The following is an 18,775-nucleotide window of genomic DNA, read 5'->3' on the forward strand; positions in this document are numbered from 1 at the left end:
GTTCTGATTTTTTTTTTTTTTTTTTTTTTGTTGATAGACTAACTCGATATAAAATTCGATTTTATGTTATTTTTAATTATTGTTAAAATTATGTTAACAAATGAATTTTCCACAAAAAGCATATGTTTATTTCAATGATAATATTATTAATTTTAAAAATTTATCTTTTGTTTTTAATGAGAAGTATTATGTATTTGATAATTCTTGTTCTTTAATAATTCGATTTAATCCGATTTAACAAGCCAAATCTATAATTCACAAGGAAAAGTATTGCTATTAGTAAATCAATCTTGTAGCACTTGAATGTCAATTGAAGGTGAAGTTTTAGTTTAGCTTTAATATATAGGAGTTTACTGCCTTCAAGGTTGATTTTCAAAGAATATTGGAAAAACTGTGTTTTGTATCGAGGAAAAGCAAAACAAGTTTCAGTAACTAGACCAACTGCAAAGCGCAATAGTTTGCAAAAGTGAAACTTCCTTTTTGAATAATGATCATAAAAAACACAGACGACATAGAAAATATTGCCGTCTTTGATTTTATTCCTCAGACATGTTTTTAGAATTGCATTTCAGCTTTTATAGGCTCGACTTGAGGGCCCATTTTATGTATTCAAGGTTTTGAATAGGTCCAAGTATTTCATAGTAAAAGGAATTGTTGTTTGTCTTAAATGTTATTATAAAATAACATAATTCAACGATATAATGATATACATATGTAGGTAAAAACCAATCTAATCTTTAAACAGAAAAATAGCTTCTGTGAGATATGTGGCAATTTAGTATTATTTCTTAGTCTGTTATATTGTGATTACCTGAGCGAAGTATGAACTTGGTAGAGTCATTTTTTATGATAACCAATAACATCCGGGAGGAAAATCCGAACCATATAGAACATCCTGACATAACTGATGACCTATCTGACGCTGATGAGCCATGCAGGCAATGAAACCAACTGATATCCTTGTTCAAACGCCAACTTTTACGATTCAACTATGATCCATACTTTTAAAATGGAAGTGAAAAGCCATTTGAAGAAGTCATAACAATTCTAGCAATTAGCAATAAGAAGGAACATTGAAGATTCAGTTATTTCATCTGATTGGATAATCTTGTAGATGTCGAAAAGGTTTGAAAACTTTTCCACATAATATGGAGGCACAAATGGCTTTAGAATTCAGAAATAATTATGCAATCATCGTCTTTCTTTTGAACAATACAACCAAGGTATGATATATCAGTGATCTTTTGCTCAACTTAACCCTTTCTTTGGACTAATATGAATAAACTTCTGTACAACTAATATCACAAACATTTTGGCAATGGGACTAAATGTCCGGAAATTGCAGCAGACCTTTTGTGTAGAAATAACGCATTTATTTAACCTATGTAATTGTTTACCTTACTTTTAAACAATTGCAGATTATTTCTGACTTGCCTATAATTCAATTCCACAGAATATTTGGAATTAATATGTCAAATTTATGACCAAATTCTTTATTGTGTAGATATACTATGTATACATTCGCATCGTCATCATTGTACGCTATTTAATATTCTGTACATATCATCTAAACTTATGTTACAATTTCAGCTCTTTAAGCATGCGAGTGAGAATATATCCCGGGCACAAGTTAATGCGCTAGCATTTTTTGGAAGAATAATAAACGACGAAGAACTTTTAGAAATGGCGAAAGAAAGATACAGTGATGGCCATGTGAAACTACTGGACAAAAAGGTGTACTTCAAAATAATTTATAGGGTAAGAAGAAATAATAAATCTAAGATGATATTATTTTTTTATTTTTAAGACATTAAATAATTATATCAAAATTCTTTTCTTTTAGATATTTTATGGTGCCAGATTGACATTAAAACGACTTACTAAGGATTATAAAGAATATGCTTTGTCTTCTATCAAATACAATAACTCTGAAGAACTGTTTCATCATTTATTATTTAATTTCTCAGACTTAACCTTGGTTGGTAAAAACAAAATAGTCATTTATATTAAGAGTTTGTTGAATTTTCGCAACATGTAAAAATCATTCCAATCTTGCGATTTCTCAATATTTCAGGCCATGGGATCTCACATAATTTTGTCTGAAACTTCTTCGCTTTTGAATATGGTGATATTTGGAATTCTACAAAAGGCAGTTGGAGGTAAGTGAAAAATCTATATTTGAAAGCATTTTGCAAGGTTCGTATTGTTTAAATACGATTTCAATCAGCGGAGTTTTTCCTTTCGATTCAGTTAAGTGCAGAATATGGTTTACTCCCTTTTTGATCATAAAGTGACTATAATCGGCCACTCCGATCCACAAGAAAGAATCTCGGATTTATCTGATTGACCGGAACGCCACGAGAGCAACACTAGCGGGTGCTAAGTTTGAGTCCTATCACTCACCACGGTACAACCCTTCCCATGAGAAATACGTCCTATCAACGGTAGGAGTTAGCTGACCACCACTATTTCTGTATTCACCCGGAAACGCGAGAACCAGCCACCATGCCGGAAGCTTCTGATCCTCATATCTGAGGTGCCCCCCCCCCGGTGGGAATGGCAATGTAATGAAGAAGAATAAATTTTCAACCTTATCAGAATGGCATTGTATTTTTAATTGTATGATCTGCAATTTTATGATCCAATCTATGTGGATTTAATTTTGAGGAAAACAATCTTTTCCAATTATGGGAACCAAGGACTCTTTGAGATCTGTCTTCATAAATGAGGCGTAAGTTATCATCATTAAGGCTTTTTGTATGAACAAAAGTGATCTACCCCTCCTCCCCTTTTACTCTCCGTCGTATAACAGAAATCTTCAATTTTAATAGGATTTATCATCTTGATGCCAAAATATTCCTCTGAATAAAAGCTTAGTGACACGAATAATGATAGCTCTACAACACCAATAAGGTGATATAATCATTAAAAAAGAATGATTTTAAATGTTCACAATGAATAGCTTAGTGAGAATGCCATCGGTAGCATTAAAATATCCATACTTTTAGCATATTTTTAGTTCACCTCGTATGTTAACGTTTTCTTTTCCCCTATTCTTAACTTTTTTCCACTTATCTTAAAATTTTTCTTCATGTCTATTGAATATTATTTAATTATAAATCTTATTTAGTTGGTTTCCTCTCGGATAATAATAATGATAATAATAATCCACAACTTAGTTCCAAGACTACTTGTCAAATCTCAATTATTTCACTTCTTTTTCTTTGAAATTATTGCATCCTCTAAGTAAAACATCAACAAAACCACAGGCAGTCAACCTGCTTATTTGGCCTAAAGTTGCATGTACATCTATTATTGTAGTATTAAAACAATTTGAGAAAATTCCTTAAAATAGCTAATTTCATATTTTATTCGCAATACTCTTAAGCCAAAATAGCACAGCTTGCTACACAATGTTATGCATTATTGTGCGATATTATTTTACATTATGCAGTATTATCAATAGTATGCAATATTCTGAGGATTATAATAATACATAGTACAATATATGTGTGCTACTACTTTGACTAAGGACGATTAAATTAATTCGTGGTACCTACGTTTGGTCTAAACTTTGACAAAAATCTATGTTTTTTTGTGTAAATAAAGCATAATAAATTTTATCAACCTAATGTTTCTACACCTATTTACTTCAAGTCATCGTACACAAAAATCAATAGATAGGCAATGGAATACGATCTACAAAATAAGAATTTTAACTTTTTGCTTTTTAAAACAACAGTCCTATCAAAATATTTAAATAATATATCTTTATGAGTACACAATGAGTACAAATTATCTTCCTTTATGCTCATATTATAATAAAACAAATGGATATTGTTCTCTTTTTTGATCACTTAAGTAACTTTAAATATTATTTTTATTTTTAATGATGGATTGGATACTATAAAGAAGAAATAATCATGATTTAGAAGAAACTATCTTTTATTGAAGCCGAATTAAATAAGTTGTCGGAGATCTTTAAGTCATTTTTAATTATTCAAAATTTTTTCGTAATTTATGAAAATAGAATTTTAAAAGGGTGTCCTGAATTAAATAATATTTTGTTTTGTAACAATGGAGTCAGGCCTTTAATCAAGTAATAGTCGTTAATGACAGAAAAGGAATCAGTTATAAAAAACTAATCTTAATTTTAAACATATATATTACATCTTTGGCATGTTAATTATATATCTTCAGTTGTATATAAAAGGAATATTTAAAATTGTTGCTTAAAATATCAACTGTTAAATTTCTATCATTCGAAAGTGAAATTTCCACATCAGTTTTGATTGAAAGTTCAAGATGTTTTTGCTTTAATTTTCAGTGTTTCAAATCAAAGCTGAAACTGTTTTTAGACATTTTAAATAATTCATATTTATATAAAAGCATTTTTTGTTGAGCTTTGGTTAGAAATTATTTCAGTCGGCAAAATCAATATCAATCATAATAATACAAAAAGTGATTAACAAAACAAGTTTTTATATTAGCTGCACTAATAGACACTTTTAAAATATTCAAGAACAGAGGTAAAAAAAAATATTTACACGATAACCTTTAAGCAAGAGCATGATGTCTTAAGATTCCTGAAGAAAAAATAAACTTTCATTTTATCATTCTATTTTCATGAACTGTAAGTTTTTTTTCTTTCTGTACCTAATTTGAGATTAACATATACTGCTTTTGAGACTAAAGGAAGAAAATGATCTGGATTTAATATTTATTTCTAAAGTTTAAAATTCATTTTCCAATAGAAATCAATACCGATGTTTACAGTGATTTTTCTAAATTGCTGGTATCAAGTGATGTTGAGAGTGCAGATGTTCCAGCAGCAATGGAGGTAATTGTTCATTAACTATTCTCAATCTTATCCAAAATCATTCTGACAATTTCGATTCTTTTCCCTCTACCGATTCCTGTTCATCTTTCATAATTTTCGATATTGGCAAAACATATATTGTTTTTTTTTTCAAATTATTGCTTTGTTTTCTGTATCCAAGTTTTGAATTTAAGGTTGCGTTTTATTTTTGTAATTACAGAATATGTTTTTAATACGAAGATGGGATGAAAAGTGTCCTGCTTGACCTAGAAGTGGCACTCCCGGCATTACTTTGAATAAAATACTTCAAAGTGCCATCTTTGTTTAGTGTCCATTTCAAAAGATTTGTGTTTTGTTGTTTTTATACTGTGCTGTTTCAACACTTTCTTCTTTTGTTTTTAATCGACTATGGAAAAGACTGAAGTGTGAGCTTTGATAAAATATTTTTATTAAAAGCTTATTTCCAACGGATATTAAAACTTAGCTAGATACTACACTAGGAGAATCTGCTTCTTCATTTACAATTGTTAAAACATAGGTTGCAGACTTGAAAAGTGGTTGTACAAGCACTCTGGATGCGCAGCGTTCTAGAAGACTAAAGCCAGTCACTGCAGAGGAAATTCTTAGAAAAGACAAAAATATTATGATTTATAGCAGACTAAATTTGACAGAGGTTTCTGAGTCTATTGATATAGACAATCGATATTTTGGATATGAGAAAGTTCTCACCAAGATGGGTGCCGTGTTTGCTGACCTTGGATCAAAAACTGCAACTCATGACGATATCGGAACTGTAAGATTCAATCCCAACGGATTTTTTTTGCGGCAATTCCTTACTTTGGAGGAGACATGGATCCATCACTATACTCCAGAGACCAAACAGTAATCAAAAGAGTGGACAGGAAATGAATAATCAGCACCAAAAAAAGCATAAACTGTGCCATCTGCTGGAAAGGTTATGGCAATATTTTTTGGGGACGTTATGGGAATTTTATTATTGGGTTATTTAGAAAGAGGCAGGTCCATTAATGCTGAATATTATACTAATCTTTTGGATAAATTTCATTCCAAAATCAAAGAAAAAAAGACCAGGTTTGGCCAAGAAGGAAGTCCCTTTTTACCAGGACAATGCTCCCGTCAACAAAGCCGTCATTGTGATGACAAAACTTCATGAATTGAAGTTTGAAATTCTTCCTCGTGCCCCCTATTCTCCTGATATAGCCTTATTGCACTACAATCTCTTCCACAAACAGAAAAAAATTATGGCTGGAAGGAAATTCTGTTCTGATATCGAAGTCATCTCAGCTACAAATGACTTTGAGGCCTTAGAAGAAAACTCTTACAGAGAGAGGACTCAAACATTGCCGCACCATTGGAGCAAGTATATGTCTATGGAAGGAGGCTACGTTGAAAAATAAAGCATTCATTAAACATATTTTTTAATTTTTTTTCTTTGTTAGGCCGGAAGCTTTTTTACCCACCCTCGTTTAGTTTAATTGTCTTTTATGAAAATTTAGAATTCTTCTCAAATATTCTCATATTATCTAAGATTAGAAGTGCTTTTCAGCATGAAAAAAAAACAGCTTAAATTCTTTTAAAATTTAAATCGGAATAGGTGTTATGAAATGTCGCCTGATAATTAAGATTCAGCTAAAATAAAGTTATGTATGTTGTATTATTAACATACATGGAGTGAAAAATGAGATGCGAATGAAACAGAAAAGCATAATTTATTTGTTTTTCCAGAAGATACGTTGTTGTTGTTTTTTCTTATCAAAAGATACTGTTATTTTAAAATATAAAATGACCATTCCTTAAAACTCCTCAAAATGGCCATATTATAGTCTTAGATGTTATGCATAAGTATAGTAAAGAGGTTAAGTGATGAGACCAATTACAGCATAAAATAGCGTGTCTAATACAGAGAAATAGAGAGGTCTTATTTTGAAAATTCTAAGTGATGCGAAAAAACAGTTAAATACAAAATTGAAAAGGATCAATGATTTAGCATGTAAAGCACCTTTGCATTAATTAGTATTAAAAATAGAAATCTTCAAATTTTTAAAATGAATATTTGATATTTGAAATGATTAATTCGACGGAAAAAATTATTTATTAATAGTTAGATTAGATAAATTATATGTAAATTATATTTTCAGTAAGGAAAAGTATTTAATTAATTGATTTTCTTGCTTAGAAGATTGTTAATATTTTGATAATTAATAAGTATTGAACAGAATTTTAAATAATATACTTTTTTATATTAGAGATTATCATTCTTCATTTCGAAAGAAATAAAACCAGAAGATTTCAAAAGTATGAAAACGGAGGTAAATACTTCAAAGCATTTTTAATGACAAATATCTTTAATACAATAATAAAATCAAACTACATGCGCATATATACGCACGTAGACTTATTGGTGTTTTTATAAACTGTCAGGAAGCCTTGGCATGGTTAAAAGCATCAACAACTACTGCTGGAGCAAAGTACCAGGAATTTTTGAAGAAGCATGGTCATAGATGTTTGAGAGAAGTACGATTCTTATGATTTTCCTTTGCTAGTAATATCAAAATTTTACAGTAATTTTCATTGTGTCTGTAAAAAAAAAAAATCATACATAGAATACCATAAATCATTTTTTAAAAATCGTTTGGTGAATCCTGATGCCAAAATTAGTTGTAGACATTTTGCTGTCTTTATAATGGTTTTCTTTTTTGTTTTTTTTTTTAAAATAAAATAATAAATATTGAGGGATGTTGATAGCAATGAAACAGTAGTTTTATAAAAATTTTCAACACGCTGGCTCGGAAACAGTCTGTACTTCATTTTGTATTATATTTAAAATTATTCTTTTAAAATCTACATAATTTTTCTATGCGAACAAAAATAACTACATTTCCATGTGTAGCCGACACATTTAAAAAATCTTCTACATATTGATTAAAAAATAATTATTTTATCTCCAGTTAATTTTCAATCTTAATGATTTTGGAATCTGTTGTCGAAATAAACAATTCACTTGAAATATACACATTTTCTTACATTTTTTTTAAATACAGCGATTGGAATTATATCGACTTTGGCGCCATCTATTGAATCGCGTATAAATGATAAATATTAATCTTTAACTAGTGTGCTGTCATGTAGAATTCGCTCAACAATTACCGCCATATATTAAAGAAAGAAATTATTACGAAGCATTCCGAGCATTCATCAATGAAACAAATATTAAACAGAATTATGAGGAGGGAACGAAAAACTATAAATAAATTCAATGTAAAATGTGACAAAGTGCTTTCAAGCGATACTAATTGATGAAATGGTGTTAAGTTGAAATCTGTTGAACAGAAAGGAAAATACAAAGCAAGCGGTAGTATTGACCCAGTATATCATTTATAAGAATGATCACGTGATATTTGAATAAAATAATTTAGTTTAACGTTATCACAAATCAATGAATTGGAAATAATTACCATTCAAGAATTTTTTTATAAAATAAATTGAAGTATATGATAATTTTTGAATGAAATATATTTTATTATTCATTTTAATATAAATATTCCAAAAACCATTCATAATTTTACTGAATTTTAAAATTTGCAATATCTTGAAATCAAAATATTGTCTTTTTGCAAAATATGCGTAATTTGAAATTATATGTGATGCTAAATTTAATATATATTAAAAGGCAGAAAAAAACTATTACCTACTTGGATATAACAATAATAAATATGACAAATAGCGTTAATATGTCTCTTTTTCCTTTTTATGGTAAAATTAGTCAAATTTCACACACACAAAAAAAAAAATTCATTTTTTTTTTTGTGCAGATATTTTTGAAAAGTCAGTTACTTTGATTTTTCATGACTAATACTATTAAAGCGAACTCTTATTACAAGGAATAAAGGTGTACCTTGCCAAGATTTGATTAAGATTACATTGGATTATTAGTATTTGAGTTTCGGCGATTGATTCCGAAAATTTTTATTATATCGTAATCTTCATATTATTTCTTTGAAGTATTAGGGCTTATTTTCAACCGAATGGTATACGAAAATATTTTTGCAATATAAATTATAAAGCAGAAAAATAAAAACATTTTTGGAGAGCAGTTAAATGTATTTTGCTTAATGCACATACACCAAAATGCAGAAAGATTACCATCTGCAAATAGTGTCACCATAAAATGTGAAACAATATTAATTTGCTTAGAACTTCCAATCATGTATGAAGCTACACTGTGTTCCATAAAGCTCTTATGATTTACTTTTAACGTTAATAAATTTAATTAATAATTAAACTTTGATTTTTTGTTTACAGTTTGATGTCTATTCATTAGCATGGGAATCAGATCAGCAACCCCTTGTATGATTATTGCAGGTATATATTAATTTATTTTCTTATTAAACTTGTTATATTTTTAAATACTTACACAAATTTAAAATAGCTATAAAAGGTATATTAAAAATTGCATACGATTTCTAGAAATATCAAAGAATTTATAATACTTTAACAAACCTTAGTTAACAAGCATAAATAGTGCTTTAATAGGGTTGTGATAAGCATAAATATAAATTTCAAGAGGTGATAAGTTATTCTAAATGTTTATAAATTTCAAGTATGCTATGAACACCCAAACAAAAATATTATATTTAGGTTCTTAGAATATAAAGATTCTGTAGTTTTTGATAATTATTCTTGTGGAATTGATGTCTCTAGCAAACATAAATAAAGCTCATTCTATCAAATCAATTTTATACAAAAACGCCGGAACATTAGATGTTGGTGTAAGGCGGAGTTATTTTGTAAAATAAATTGGCCAACAACAAACATAATTTATTCTAATTAAAGACATAGTGGACAGTGGTTGGAATTATACAATTAACTAAAAAAGCAAGCAGAAATGTGGTAGTGGCAGCTGATTAAAATATTTGTGAAATGATATGTTTGAATAGTGAAAGATTTGGCAACAGGCCCCACAATAAACTGTTTGCAAGCTCAATTCTTCCAGATTATACGCACTATGATTTCGAATACCTATTGTGCATATTTCTAAATTGCCTGAATTGGAAACGATTTAGAATTAAATAGAATAATATTTACAGAAGGTTCGATGTTAATTTTCCCTTTAAAAGGTAGAAATGAATATAAATTTTCAATAAAAGGACTTGTTTTGAAAAAAATGAACATAATGTAAAATAATGACAATAATATTTATAATTTATTTATAAATACATTATACATTATAATAAATACATTATAATCTTTATTTATAAATACATTATAATTATTTATAAATACATTATAATATTGCATCTCTTACCAGCATGCAGAGAATTAGCAAAATATTCCAAAGCTGAAACTACAGATAGTGTTTCAAGCTTACATCATCCTCTGTTTTTTTATTATTATTTTTATTTGTTTATCTTCTTTTTATAGAATCTAGTCGGCAACGTTGCTAAAGAAAAACCTAAGAAAAAGCAGGAAGATTTCGAGAAATTAATTTCTCAGTTGAAAGTTCCAATTAATTATGTCTCCAAGTAAGTAAAAAACACGTGGTTTTTTTTAACATTATTACATATTTTAATCTATCAATCTCTAACAGTTTCTCAATCATTTTTAGATTATTGTTAAAGATGATTTTGCCACTAAGTCGAAAAGCTGTACAGAACAGAGAATGCTCGAAGGTAATTAAATATATATTTTAAATTGGAAAATCTCAACTATCCAAATTTATATTTTACAAATTCATATTTAATAAATCCTTCATTTTTTTTCAATATTTCTCCCAAGAGATTTTTTTGGTCAGTTTAACTAACTTGGTGATTAAGCTTCATAGTAAATTTTCGGGATTTTAGTTTTAAATTATTTTGTACAATTTTATTTTTTGTCACCAAGTAGAATCGTGCTATGTGTTTTCCGCAACTTTCTTTTAAATTTATAATTATTTGATATCAGTAAAATAATCATCCGTCATCGTCTGTAACACTGAACGGTATGTGACAATATCCCTTCATCTTTTATCAGCATCATTTTGAATGTGAAAAACAACTTCAGCTTTGACTTCTAAGAATTCTAAAGCATCCTTTGGTAATGCCAAATCATTCATCTCTTGCCAATAAGATACCTTACGAAACGAATTATCTTTAATTCTAAAATCGGCACCATTTTTCTACTACGCTTCACCATCAAAATAAAATATTTCAAGAGGGTTAAGTAGTAGGAAAACTAGCACTGGGATTTCTGTTGAATGGCCTGTGAACATAAAACTGGTGGTAGACGAGGGTACTCTATATTGAATATATTTTTCTTGTTATATCCTGTTATATTGTCACATTTACTGTATAAAATTAGAAGTATTTTACTTTTTTTCTCCTAATTGTATGCCTCAAAACTAAAATCCTTCAAGTGAGTTAACCGATATGTGTTCTTGGCAAAGTCGCCAAATCACAAGCATCTAATCTTTCCTCATAAGAAGAACGCGTCTTGTTTTTTGCGAATTAATCCTCCATCCCGGATGCACTAAATGTATACAGAAAAGTCGTAGGAAATATATTCTTATGTAGTAGAAAAAAAAACTAACTGCATTTTGAAAACTCAATAGGCTTATTTCAGCCAAATAAGTTGAATAATTGAAGTCTGCAAAAAATATTTTAATGATTGTTCCTTAGTGCTTATCTTTGGTGTTGGAAAAGTGTCCATTAGATTAAATGAAAGATTTTAATTTTATAAAACTATCTTTAATAAAAAAAGAAGTATAATCAACAGGAAAGATTTAATTAATACAGTGTCATGAATTTGAATAGTATTAAATTTTGAAGTGTCCATATAATTAATGAATATTCAAATTCATGACACTATATTAATCATGGAAATTTCATAATCATTTTTTATAGTGTCTTTAAACTTTGAAAGATTTTCATGATTAATATAGTGTCAAATAAACATTGTCTTACGATTAAAAAAATAGGAACAATTGAAAAATCTAATATTTTATCTGAATAACAGATTTTCTTTGTTATGAAATTATATTTGGCAGTCTATTCTTATGCGAGTCGTGAATGAGTGGCGTAAAGAATGCAGGACTCTCGCCAAAATGATGGTTCTGGAAGGGCGCATTCCCGAAGAAGACATCTTATTCTTCATGACTTTGGAAGAAGTAAAGGAATTACTTGAGACTAGATCTCCAAGAATCATTTCGAAGTAATTCACATATATCAATCTTGCGTTCAATACTTATAAACTTTGATGAGTTTAAATGTGATAATGTTTCATGTATGGACAAACCAAATGGGTTTTTTTGGAGATCCATCAAGTATTTTGAAAAGAAACTTTGCATTTTTAAATAATTATTAATAAGATTAAAGGAAGTTACCTTTAATAAAAATTACGCGACAAAAGAAAATGGATATTTTGGGTCATTTACTAATTTCATTTTCGTATTTTCAAGACGAAAATTCTTTAAAGCAAATACGTTTAATTTATTTGAAGTTACTCTTAAAATTAAATTTATACCAGTAATTTTCTGAAATTCATTTCAGATAATTTCAAATAAAATATTTGTTATTCAAAGAAAAAAGTATTTTAAAAAAACTGTATATCACCTGTATTGTCTCGAGAAATAATTTTTGCAAAAGTATTCATTACGGAAGTGAGAAAGAGCTACTAAGAATAATTTTAATTTTGGAAATGAAACTATATTAATGTAATACAATAATAATAATAATAAATTAAATAAATTTCATTTATTTAAATAATTAAATAAATTTGTCGATGTTGAATATATTTAGTGTCACTTGTATTCATATCAATAATTTTTTTTATGTAACGAAATTTAAGTATTAGACATTAATTTTGAAAAAGAAAATTTGTAAACGCAAATTTAAATTCTAATGTAAAAATTAGAATAAAACTATTGGAGTTATAAAGCAAGAGATAATACTTCATTTCATATAGGAAAATGATTATTTAAACATTTCCATTTTCAACTTCGAAAGGTAAAGTCATGATAAAACTAAACTGAAGATGACCAATTCGTTTGTATTACCTGATAATGAATTGAGTTTATTAAATTAATAAATACCTGCCTTTATAATCTGGTTTCAATTTTAATTATCTTGATTAATTATTATTTTGATTTTGTTTATCTCTTCATATTTATAAGAAGAATTAAGAGAATTTTATTCAGATTAATATTCTTCCGAATTCTTATGGATTATTGAGTGAAATTTTTTCTCAGATTACCTTGATTAAAAGATACATAAATTAAGAAAAAAAATTAAAAACTATAAATTCTTCATACAAGTAAGTTTATGGTATCATGGAAAAGTTTTTATCAGATCAATAATCTTCCAAATTTAAATGGGTTCATGAGCGGAGAAGATATCAAAATGTACTCATAAACCCATTTAAATTTGAAAGAATTTTATTCGGATCAATAATCCTCCAAGTTTAAATGGGTTCATGAGCGGAGAAGATATCAAAACGTACTCATAAACCCATTTAAATTTGAATGAATTTTATTCGGATCCATATTCTTTCAAAGTTTCAAGGGAATCGTGAGTGGAAAAAGTTTTATAATGCTTCGCCTGGAAGACATTTAAATTAAGAAACTTCACTTAAGGAAATGATCGAAATATATCAGAATGATTTTACACTCTTTAATATTAAAAACAATAATCTTTTGATTTTTAGAGCTAATCATAGACGAAGACGTCAACCCATTATTGATAGATACATTTTCCCAGAAATAGGTAAAGGTTTCCCAAAGCCAGTAAGTTTTTTTTCTCTCTATACTATAAGAAATATTGCTTTTTTTTATTGTTGCTTTATAATGGTTTCATTTTAAATACTACACATATGATTCATTTCCAAAAATCATTTAAATTTATTGTGATGGCATGAAAGCACAGATTTCTTCATATTCAAAAATTATAAAATACAATTTGCATACAACTTAAGTATTTTTACTTTTATACATAGATGGCAACCTAATATATGTGTAAAGGAATAGGACAGTTATTATTTTCTCTCTTCCTTTATTCATATTTTGACTTTTGTAGATTTATGAAAATGTGACGAAATCACCAACCAAGTACAAATGTCCCGAAACGATTGTTGATCATATGAGCGCTAATCGCCTGCTGCTTCATCGACAATTTACATTTGTAGCCGGGTGGCAACCGACTGTTCAGATTTAAGTTATCTGTGTCTATGAGAGATTTCTCAATTGTTATGTTTCAACTAGTTTGAAAAATATATACAATAGAGTCTGAAAAAAAAACATATTGCGATTGAAATTCAATGAATTGGGTATGACTCTGATAAAGACGTGTTTATTAGTGAAAAAAGTAGGAAAATCTAACTGTAACATGCAGATATTTGTTTATCAGACTGGAAACTTTGACGTCATTTCAGGGTTTTGACGCTCGTTTCAGTTCGAAATGATAATCATCAGTCTGATAAAGCCTTTATTGGCAAACAAAAAAAAGTAATATTATCAAAATTCATAATTCAACAAATTATCATATTTAAAAAAATTAAACAATTTTTTTTTAAATTTTGTGGATGGTTTTAAAAGAGGCATGTGTTTTATTTTTTATGATAAATATTAAGATATATTTCGTAATTGCGAAAACGTAAATAATTAAAGATAACAAAAATATCAACCAGAGATGCTTCAAAGTATTTATTAATGGCAGAAAGATGTTTTCATTCACAATTTGAATGATGAATGATAGCTTGAAAGAAAGGGCCTAAATTATCTTCAATTAATTGATATTTTCTATTACAGTTGGTTTTTTGTCCACACACACACATATATATTGTTATTAGGGAATGTTACCCATGTTTATATATTTAAAAGTATTCAATATTGGTTGTGATTCACTTTCTATGTATTCCTTAGTACACTAATATCCAAAAATTAAATTATAAACGTAGATCATGTTCATTTCCCGATTAATAATAGGTTTATTGCAATGAAATCTCTACACACATCTCTACACACACATCTCTAATACCTGTAGACATCTAACAAAAAATAGTGTGAAATAAACGAGTAAATAATTTTCGAAATTGTGAGTCAATCAGTTAAAAAGAATGATAGTTAATATTTACAGAATCATCTGACTCATAATAAATATGAATAGTTTTACTATTCTTATGTGGAGTTATCTTACTGAAAATAAGGTGGTGATTAGGGATTGCAATACCGGTATACCGGGATACCGAATACCGGTATTTTGGGCCATTTGACAATTTTGTAATACCGGTATTCACAAGTTTAAATACCGGTTTTTCGGTATTTACTAGAAATTTTTAAAATTGTCTCCACTATATGCTCAGGTATCGCCAACATAGCAAAATAGTATACTTTTTTGTTTTTATGCCTTTCTAACGGGCGAAATTAATTAGCTAATTAATTGCTTAAATCTCAATGAGCGAAACATGGATTATCCCTGAAAGAAGATATTGTATCCATAACGAATAATGGAGCAACAGTTATGAAAAAAGTTGGAAAGTTGATTGGTGCAAATCAGCAATTGTGCTATGTGTTCATGGAATTCAATAAGGAGTAGTAGATATATTATACCAAAAAAATAAAGAACAGAAGAATCCAAATACTGTGGATATAGAAACTTCGGATTCCGACATTGAAGAGAGTAAGAGTGGGAGTGATATTGACAATGAAGATAATGACAATGAAAATGTGGAAGAAGATATTGCTAATGAGGATGAAATATTAACCCATCAAGAATTGTTTTTTCCTATAATTTATAAAGTTCGAAAAATTGTTAATATATTTAAACGTCCCCCTACAAAAAATGCCATATTACAAAAATATATACTAACTGAAAATAAAACAGAATATATATTAATAATAGATTCTAAGACACGTTGGAACAGTTTACTCCTAATGATGGAATGATTTTTGAAATTTAGAAATCGAATCCAAAAAGCAATAATCGACTTAAACCTGTAAATTAATTTTTCAGATAGTGAATTCGACTTAATATCCAGAACTATATCAGCTCTACTTAAAATAAAACTGACTATTTAGGCATTATGTCGGAGAGATTCTAATTTATTAACAGATAATGCAACAATAAATTTTATGTGGCAGTCACTGAAAGAACAGCACACATCACTTATCTGAAGAATTATATATTGCATTGAAAAATCGCACAGAAGAAAGGCGTACCGAAATAGAAAATGTCTTATGGTATTTACATAATTATAGTGATTTTAAAAATGAAAATGAAAAAGAAGAAAAGAAAATAATCAATTCAAATCTGATTTAGTTTATAGTAAATTTTCTTACAATTTTCTACTCACAACCCTATCCACATTCAGAAGAATTCGGTTCAGTTATCGAAGATTATGATGGCACTAATGTCGATAATGAAAATGAATTGTTTCTTGAACAAAAATTAGAATTAGCGATAAATAAAAAAAATTCAATGAATCAAAATACTATACAGAAATCAGCTATATCCAAAACCATCCGACGAGAAATTGATTTATTTGAAACCGAGGGATTTAAAGGTAAATACTTGGAAAAAGTATATCGCGCATTGCTAACAGTATCACCAACTAGCGTAGATGCCGAAAGAGCGTTTTCGACAGCTGGTAATTTTTACACAAAATTACTTTTCAGGCTTAATGACAGTACAATTGATGCATTATGTTTTTTAAGATCACATTTCAAAAATTTGTAATAGTACCACAGACTGAATAGTGATATTTACACTTTTTTTGTGATTTAAATAAATAAGTTGTTCTTTTACTTTTTTGTAATTCTTTATATACTGTTATAATTTATAAGTTACATATTATTTTTTGTGATATTTACACTCTCTTATAAAACTGGCAAATAAAACAAAGAAACACCTTGTTTTCTTTCTTCTTCTAAAATTTCTAATACCGGTATTAAAACCGGTATCCCGGTATTAAGATCTAAAAAATACCGAATACCGGTATTAAAATTCTGGTCCGGTATTGCAATCCCTAGTGGTGATATATTACTTGGTAATAAATCCCATTCTTCTTATAATGAAATTCTTGAGAAAAATTTGACGTGGAATTAAAGCTTTTTCTAAAGCACGCTAAACATATAACTGGATGTTAATATTGGCTATACCATATAAGTGTATACTACTTTTTAATGTACTACCACAGATTCTAGCTTTCTCCAGCCAAGTTGAAATTCTTTGATCTAAATTATTCCAATAACTTATATTTGCTGCACCTGGGCACCGTGAGAAATTTCTGCTGTGAGCCTCACTTTAATATAAAATATTAATTAAAAATTTGCCAAATTTTTGTATTTATAAGAAAAATTATTTAATAAGTGTTTAAAATCCGCATAATGTAGTGTGAATTTCGTGTATTCTCCAAATTATGTAAGACATTATTTTAAAAATTATTTATGAGAACTATTTTGTATGATGGCAAAAATTATTCTAAATTTAAATTTATTTTTGATGTTATTTGTATATAGCTGAAAGACTTATTTTCATCTTCTCTATATTATCCCAGGTAAATGCGGACGAGAACGTTGCGGTGAATACCAATGAGAATCTTTCAATGAAAGGTAAATAAATAAATATCTTAGAGAAATTATGAATGCAGTGGTGCTAATCATAATTTTGTATTTTTTCATCATTTTTTTAAATTAATATATATTTTTTAATATAATTGGTTTGAATTATGGAAAATAATGAATAACTCCAAATAAATTACATTATATATATATATTCAGAATTTTTCTGCAGTTTCATTAGCAATTTTTCAATTCATTTGGAATTCAATTCGTGCAATTCATTATAATTGTTTAAAAAACATAGCATAGAATTAAACATAATTTTGACAAAGTATGAGATATATCCTTATCTTGGCGATACAAATTTAACAAATCAAAATCATGCCTGAGACGAAGTAGTCATTTTTTCTCAGAAGTGGAAATAAAGGCATTGATCTATGGCAAGGATTCTCAGATTTTAAAACATTATTTCCCATTCTTTAGAAACAGTATCTACTAAGACACATTTCAGCCTCAGCGCATTTAATTTCTTTCAGGATAATATTACACATTCTTCCAAAATGAGGATTTATGAGGTAAAAAAAACTTTTATTATGAAAAACTTTTATTATTAAATATTCTGAATGCTTACATTAATGATTATCAGCCTTTTTGTAATTAATAAGCACGTAAACTTAATTCAGCAAATCTTGGAAAGATTTTTCATATAAGGTGTGCTGAGAATTGTGTCGCTTTTCTGTGTATTGCGCATTTTGTCTTGTTGCTACCATATGGATTAATAAAGATTTAAAATTCAAATCATATTTTTGACATTGTAAAAGAATATACATATTTAAGGTCTTATCATGATCTTCCTAAAACGGACACGAAATTCATCAGTGGATCAAGATTCACAGCTTGGTAACCTCCGAATTAAACGTTTCTCCAAATCTGGCATATGGAAATCAACCGTCTTGAATTATATTTGTTAGTTTAATAAATCTGTAGAGACCGTCTAAAAAGTTAGATTTCATAATGTTTGTAATTTTTTTTCAGCATCAAGAGTCGTTTTCCCAAAACTTTCTTGCATAATCTTCAATGATTTTTTTATTCTCTCTCCTCCGCATAAAATTACCGAACTTTAGAAAAGACCACGAATACTTTGAGGGGCAATAGTTAACGATAGTTTTGAAATATAAAGGTCTGGTGTGAATCTACCAATTTTACTGAATATATTGTCCGAATATGTATTATGTACATGTTATTTTGCCGACAGATTGGTAGCAACATTTGATGACTACAGTTATAGTTACAAAATCACATTCCGAATTTCATTGATTTGCGTTTTTGAATTACTCATGTTATATGATAACTGATAGTACAGACCTACTGATGGAATACTGTAGTGATCGTAGCGTAGTCGTTAACTG

At 28.2% G+C, this 18,775-nt stretch overlaps 1 protein-coding gene across 1 annotated transcript in view; it reads left to right on the forward strand.

Moving 5' to 3' along the window:
• LOC129968247 (uncharacterized) overlaps positions 1-18,775 on the forward strand; it is a 56,415-nt gene that overhangs the window by 32,694 nt on the left and 4,946 nt on the right. The window contains exons 25-36 of the mRNA XM_056082102.1: positions 1,591-1,758; positions 1,844-1,978; positions 2,075-2,159; positions 4,755-4,840; positions 7,087-7,149; positions 7,262-7,354; positions 9,143-9,190; positions 10,262-10,362; positions 10,446-10,509; positions 11,862-12,025; positions 13,517-13,595; positions 17,363-17,417. Of these exons, the coding sequence (XP_055938077.1) occupies positions 1,591-1,758; positions 1,844-1,978; positions 2,075-2,159; positions 4,755-4,840; positions 7,087-7,149; positions 7,262-7,354; positions 9,143-9,190; positions 10,262-10,362; positions 10,446-10,509; positions 11,862-12,025; positions 13,517-13,595; positions 17,363-17,417 (1,141 nt within the window). The remainder of the gene's footprint in view (positions 1-1,590; positions 1,759-1,843; positions 1,979-2,074; positions 2,160-4,754; positions 4,841-7,086; positions 7,150-7,261; positions 7,355-9,142; positions 9,191-10,261; positions 10,363-10,445; positions 10,510-11,861; positions 12,026-13,516; positions 13,596-17,362; positions 17,418-18,775) is intronic.

The sequence above is a fragment of the Argiope bruennichi genome, chromosome 5, assembly GCF_947563725.1.
Source record: "Argiope bruennichi chromosome 5, qqArgBrue1.1, whole genome shotgun sequence".
In the NCBI taxonomy this organism is placed as follows: domain Eukaryota; kingdom Metazoa; phylum Arthropoda; class Arachnida; order Araneae; family Araneidae; genus Argiope; species Argiope bruennichi.